The 7,415-nt window shown below is 41.1% G+C and overlaps 1 protein-coding gene across 1 annotated transcript; it reads right to left on the bottom strand.

The window, feature by feature from the left end:
• On the bottom strand, positions 2,750–7,060 carry LOC8059472 (glutathione reductase, chloroplastic/mitochondrial). The gene is given in 12 exon segments (XM_021460101.1): positions 2,750–3,396; positions 3,706–3,762; positions 3,863–4,000; positions 4,087–4,204; positions 4,206–4,255; positions 4,344–4,407; positions 4,545–4,693; positions 4,812–4,865; positions 4,964–5,140; positions 5,244–5,522; positions 5,628–5,853; positions 6,569–7,060. Coding segments are annotated over 11 exon segments (1,689 nt in total). The 5' UTR covers positions 6,967–7,060; the 3' UTR covers positions 2,750–3,396; positions 3,706–3,726.

Here is a 7,415-nt window from a genome sequence, read left to right as displayed (position 1 = left end):
GATGTATTCGGTGTCAAATCTTGGGAGATATGTGATGAAATCAAATGTAAAATTTTAGTTATCAACCCTAATCAAATGTAATAATAAAGTATGTAAAACTTGGGAAATGAAGAACATTGTTGGTTGAAGCTACTAAACTGGCACTAACCCCAATACTATCAATGTATAGAAGAGGCTAGACCTGATACTGACCCCAATGCTACCAATATATATAGAAGAAGCTAGGCCCGAAAAGTGATCCTACTGATATTGTACCGGGTGACCGACTGCCCTCTGTTGTATCCAGTTATAGCAGAGATATGTCCTATAATACAGTGCGTTCTAAAAATTTTAAAACAACTTAAGAGAATAATCAAATGACACATGTATCCATGGATTATTCTAATTGTAGAGTTTCTCCTTAAATCATGGCTTCTTTTTTAACAAATCTTACCAAATCTAAACATTATCATTATTTAGAATACATTGTATTTCAATATAAATTTTAGAAGTCACAATACACTCACGATAGTGATGTCCGGACATGTGCTAGTGATAGGTAGAGGTAAAAGGTCGACCACAATAGCTAATTTGTTAATTAGGAAGGAAATTTCAGCTGGTGTTCAGGTTGAAACAAATTAAGCTCTGTTTAGTTCCCACCTAAAAATGTTTCGCCTCATCACATCAAATGTTTAGACACATACATAGAGCATTAAATATAGATTAAAAATAACTAATTGCATAGTTTTCATGTATTTTGCGAGACGAATCTTTTACAAATGTGCTATAGTACCTAAAAAAATTTCTTTTCACGAACTAAACAAGACCTTAAAATTAAGTTGCAGAATTTTGTGACATGAAGTCTACGTTCACATGAATGGGAAATACAACAAATGTTTGTAGGACTGGAACAGAAAAGATCTTTTTGAGTTGTCTCGTCAGGAATTGCTTTATCTAAATTTGGATATATGTGGGTCCAAGTTGGGATCTGATATATTTGTCATGGAAGATCTTATGAAAAGCAGTCACTTCTAGAACTAACCCCTACACACGTTGTCTTTGGCAACATCTACAAAAAGGACGACGGTGATTGAATGGTCTCGATCTCACACGGTCGGCAGCCGACAGCTCGATCGCAGTCCATAGTAGCCAAATAAACTGTTTCTCGTAAGAATATTTATTGGCATATTATAGAAGTCCTCGTATGATATAATACTGTTATGAAATATATGTATTTAATTTCAGTCTGTTCGCTTAACTGATAAGTTAATACTATTTATTAACTTTTTATGAGAGAAAAATATTATTATAGAACTGACACATTTGGCAGATAAGTTTCGCGGACTACCGGCCGCCGCCCGTGACGAACTCAAAGCAGGACGGAGAGACGAAATCGGAGCGGAGAGAGAGGTGGCTTGGTGTAGTCCACGGAACAAGAATTAGCACGTTGCTTGTATTGGGAAGAGGTGGACCGGACAGGAAAAATAAAGGGACAAGGCATCTGCATGAGGTGTGGCGGTGGAAAGCCTCGATGGATCGCCATCAGAGGAGTGCTCGCTGCTCGGCCGGCGGGAGGAAAAAAAGTTAAGCGGCATCCGTGTGCCTACTACAAGTAGATCACACTAGATCATATATATCACATCTAGCACAGTTATGTGATGGGCTAGCTAACTACCTGACTCGAATATAACTTTCTCTGTTTCTCACCGCAAATTATAGAAACAACAGATGTTCTCTGGTGTCACCCCATGCCGACAGTGTAGCGGTCGAGCCGCCGCTGAAGCTGTAGATGAATGTAAAATAGGGGCTTTCGGCTGCTTTATGTCGACAATGGATCAACCTCGTCACTCAACTGTTCAAAACCTTCACTTTGCTGTTCCCGGCGGGTCTACCTACGAAGACGACGCCATCGTCCTTGACACGCGGTGCAAATATATATATATATATGTGAAGCAAGCAAATGGACGTCCTATCTTATCTAGAGTCCTTTAAACTGAGGGAGAGGGGGGGGAGACAGAGACAGAGATTCCAAGGTGCATTCCTCATCCACGTACCAAATATTTTGTATACTGAAATTCCGATAAAGATATGTGCGCCCGGCTCATATCTATCCATGGCATGGGAATGGGACAGCCTTTTCTGCACCCATAATAATGTTATGTGGTATGCTATGTTAAGTTACTAGCAGCTAGCTACTTTGTTCATTCATCCTATCGAAAGGATATATGCCCCTGACTCTGGAGATGGGCATGGCCATCTTTTGGACACGAGAGCGCCCCCGGCCGGGAATAACCTTCTTTTGCTGACAGCGAAACAATGCTCAGGTTTTAATTTTATATTGTGTATCAAAAGGGCATTCAACAAAGTGTCTAGTTCTCACTGTATGCACATATAGCAATAGTAACATTTGCACTCCATGGCGGAAACAGGGGGGCGGCAAAGGCCGTGACCACCCCCCACCTCCCCCTTCCCCCCAAGCACAGTGAATTTCTTTAAAATATTTATAAAAAAATTAATCGCATAGCTAAAAAAATATTATTCCACTCTCTTTTGATGAAAACAACCACTCCAATAATGATTGTATCAAAAAAAACACACTTATAGTATTGTGCTTTTAAAAAATATTATTCCACTCTCTTTTGATGAAAACAACCACTCCAATAATGATTGTATCAAAAAAACCACTTATAGTATTGTGCTTTAAAAAAATATTATTTCGACCTGACAAAGCTGAAAACAACCACTCCAATATGATTGTATCAACAAAAAAGAAAGAACAATAACCCTTTTCAATCTGCAAGTGTCACACTATTACATTCTGCGACCCTTAACTCTAAAATCATTCACTTTATTTATAGGCTTCAACCATTACAATCATTCATTTTTCAACCTTTTGTTGGTCTCCTGAGTGGCCTAAGTATGTATTGATATATGCTGGCACGCTATTATCTGATGATGAAAACATATACAGAAAGAGTTTGTTTCGAGAAAAACATATACACAAGAGAAGGCACGATGACAACACTTATACAGTACCCGAAAAAAACTAAAATAATAGTTACTTCAGCGTGTCTGGAAGGAAGAAAAAAAAAAGGGTTGATGCATGTGCATGCATATAGGCCAGTAAACTGGATATACCCCAACAGAAGAAAACCATCTAAATACTCTTTGTGGTTATACCAAGATCTCCACTTCTTCAGTATGTATTTCAACAAAACACTGCAAAAGTAATGCAATTTCTACACTAGGTATTTCAACCGTGTTGTCAAAGTAATGCAATATGAGACAGTTGATCAATGTTATAATACATTTTCATTCTTCAGCAGCTGCAATTGTGGATTCTTCACCAAATGCTACTCTGCTATACAGTTACCCACCTCTTGTTCCCAAAGCTAAAAAATGACCAGGTTTGGATGCCTGCAAGCAAAACTACATTAGAGTCAAAGAAATGGAGGAATAAAAACAATCGCACTCATTCATTTGCGAGTTGTGAAAAACATATTACAAGAGTTAATTTATGTTACTTTGTAGAAAAATCACATTGCATTGTAAAGTTTCAATGCAATAGATAACTCTTGTCAACAGAACTACAAGAGCACAGTTTTGGGATGATGTTGGTGAGGTACAGGATAATAACAAAGAGCAATTTATTGCTCTCATATTTAAGAAATAAGTCGATCATGCCACATGATTCTAAATTCGTATATTTGTGTTTCAAATGCTTACCTCACTGTAAACGAGTGATAGCTATTTCTGACTTGCAGCCTTGTCTTTAGTCTTTGCCTGAAGTCATAAGATGAATAGGTAAGAAGTAGACACAGAACACACAAGTTGAGCAGAGTTAAACAATGTATTTCTACGATGTAATATGGAATTAACATACCTCAGCAGTAGTGCGTCTTCGGAGCTTCCTAGTTGGGTTTCTCATTGTGACAAATTCCTCAGCAGTTGTTGGATGAACACCAATAGTGGAATCAAAATTTTGCTTCGTCAACCCAGCCTTAACAGCAATTGCAATACCCTGTATATTAATGTACATGCATAATGAATTAACTAAAGAATGGATATGAAGATATAAATCAATAGAAAATCAACACATGCACAAACCTGAATAATCTCAGGTGCATCTTCACCACACATGTGCACTCCAAGGACTTTGTTTGTTTTGGCACACACAATAACCTTCATAAACACACGATCAGGTAGACCAGAAAGAGTTGCCCTGAGGTTTGAAATTTGATATGTAGATGTCAATATCACCATATGTTTCAGTAGCCTGCAAGTGTAATGTTTTACTCAATTAATCATAGACTGACAAAAAGAAGTTATGAATTTCAAAATGATACAATTGTGCATTATATTACCTCATCTTCAGTAAGGCCAACATGCCCAATTGGCGGCTGAGAGAACACAGCAGATGGCACGGCACTATCAAAAAGCACAAGTACAAATTTATTTCAAAATTTATAGCCAGAAGTAGTTTACATGACTGACATTCAGTAAAAGGTTGGGGCATATGGGTTTTCATGAACTAACATGAAAGTACATCATATATACAAACGTACCTGTAATCTGCTCTGATAGGTTCATCGCCGAAAATGGTCCTTGCTATTGCCCCAGCTTCCATTAATGCAATTGGCGTTAGGTTCAATCTATTGGTGACATCCCCAACAGCCCAGATTGAATCAACTGAAGTCCGAGAATACTCATCAACCTAGAATGACAGATTTATTCCATGAGTTCCCAATGCCATTTAATGATGATCAACAGTCAGGAAAGTTTTAAGTTCAAGTCAATGCACAAAAATTGATCTCATTATATTACATACGTACCACAATAGCACCATGCTCATCCATTTTGACCCCGACATCTTCCAGACCCAAATTCTAAAAACATACGCTTTTGTATCAAGATGCATGCAAAGAGAATACTACATATATGTCATAAAACATAAGTAGAAATGACGTGGTAAAATGATATTAACCTTTGTGTTTGGCTTTCGACCTGTTGCAAACATGACATGTGAGAACCCACTGACAGTTTCTTTGTTTGTCTTCAGAGACAACAAACCATCATCTGACTTAGTTACTGCTACAGGACTTTGTGCTGTATGAAATTTGACACCCCTCAAAGACATCTGTTCTGCAACAAAATCCCTGACCTAAACAAAGCAGTTAAGATATAACTCAAGGCATAGATCTTCAACTCAGATTAGCACCTTCAATTTTGATATCCAAGTACTTTATTTTATGATACTTTCTCACCTCCTCGTCAAAGCCTCTCAGCACTTTCTTTTGGCGGATGAAAACATGAACATCACTCTTCAAGCCATTGAAAATACCAGCGAATTCCAAAGCAATATATCCACCTCCCACTATTGCAATCTTCTCAGGTCTGGAAGGCAAATCCAATGCTGCATCAGAATCAATGACATGCTCTATTCCTGGGATGTTTGGTTTGGATGGCCGACCGCCAACAGCTACAAGTATGTTTTTGGCAGTGTAATGCTTGCCATCCACGCTGACAGTATGTGGGTCAACAATCTGCATAATTTAAACAGACCATGTATCAATTGCTGTCATTATTGCATGAATCCCTCAACAGAAGTTATTCGTAGAAAGTTAATCTCCAGTAAAACATTACCCAACCTTTCCGCGGCCTTCAATTACAGTAACCCCTGAATTCTTCAGTGTATTTGTCTGAATCCCCACAAGACGCTGCAACTCCAAATTTTTGTTGGTTATCAGAGTTCTCCAATCATGCTTTGGATCAGTCCCATACACCCACCCAAAGCCACGGCTCTCTTCAAACTCATGAGAGTATTTGGATGCGTACACCAACAGTTTCTTCGGAACACAGCCACGAAGCACACATCTGAAATACAAATAAACTAACATCATATATGAAAAGTTTCGACACCAAAATGAGCTAAGAAGAGTTCAAGGAAAGACCGATCAATTAAACATAGTTATTATGAACATTATTTATATTGTAGCTACTAGGAGCCTGTCTTCAAGTTGGAGGGAGATGAAACAGCATACCTAGTTAAAAACAAAATCAATCAATAGGATTCTAATAGCAGTAAAATGTCATGCTAACTCAGTATATCATGGCAGTAATTAACAGTCTGTAGTAGTTTGCAAAATGTATGCTCTTTGTCACTTCTGCACCTGGCATTGTCGATTGATGTATGGCAAATTTTGTCTCCAGCTGAGCTCGTACACATTCTACATTTTTTTTTCTTCATAGCATATAGCTATAGTATCTGTGAATGCAACGATACCATGATGTTAATGGCTTCCAAAAACATGTGCTCTAAGTGGTGAATGTACTAATCGGTTTTCACATTCATATAGTGGTCACCTGATCATTGATCAGGATGTGCATAAAAATAGAAGAGACGAGATTGTGCTTAAAGGCCATGTCATCGTCTCCACTGATACTAAATTAACGATCGCAAAGCAACTGATCATTCATGGAGCTAAGTGTATTGAGCAGGAACGCATAAGGCGAACCAAACATTCGCCGTGAAAACAAATGAATTGTAAGTAATGATTATTACAGGGTGGGGAGAGGGTCGTCGTCTTACGTTCCACCAACGCCGCCAAGGGCGTCGGACGCGACGGTGGCGAAGGGCATCTCGCAGACGGCGGCGCGGGCGCCGTAGAGGGCGGAGGCAACGCGCGACGCCCGCATGCCCCCGCTCCCCGCGCCGATGGTGAAGAGGTCGTAGTCGTACTCCCTCTCTGCCGCGCGCGGTGCGGCGCCGTTGTTCCCTCCAGTGGCGGCCGCGGAGGCGGAGACGGAAAGCGGGCGTCGGAGGTGGGCGCCCTGGGACTTGGCGGAGGCGACGAGGGGGTGGGGGAGGAGGCCGCGGCGGGAGGAGGCGTGGAGGAGGAGGAGGAGCGGTTGGCGCGAGGACACGGCGCGGCCTAGGTTCCGGACCGCCGCCTTGGCGGAGGCGGATGGGAGCGTCGCTGCCGCCATGGGTAGATGGGTGATGCGTCGCCGGTCTTCCCCTCCCGGCGGCGTGGGCAGGCGAAATCAAACCGAAACGCCTCTCGGCCCGCCTTTTGCAGCTTGCGCTTGGGGCCCAGTGGAAGGCGGCGACGCCCGCCTTGCTTCGGTGAGGCGTGAGGTGGCATCCAGCCGCTAGCGTAGTCATCCGAAATTACGCTTTCTTCTGTTAAGAGACGTAGTTTTGAGTTTCGACAAAGCGGTGACCGTTGAGGCACTGAACCAGTGGAACTTTGTGGAAGGAAAGGATGGAAAAGCAACAAGATGGGCCGGGCTGGGAAGATGGACACTAATCTCAAGTTCTCAACACACCCGGTGGGTAGTTAGTCCATCAACTTTTAGGTGCTCCAATAATCAAAGTACCATTCCGGCCCGCATAAATTGTCACATAATGTCAGAAACTCGAACCTACATGAAGT

Source organism: Sorghum bicolor, chromosome 1, assembly GCF_000003195.3.
Source record: "Sorghum bicolor cultivar BTx623 chromosome 1, Sorghum_bicolor_NCBIv3, whole genome shotgun sequence".
NCBI classification, from domain to species: domain Eukaryota; kingdom Viridiplantae; phylum Streptophyta; class Magnoliopsida; order Poales; family Poaceae; genus Sorghum; species Sorghum bicolor.
Note: the sequence above shows the minus strand (reverse complement) of the source record. Positions and strands in the feature narration are given on the sequence as shown.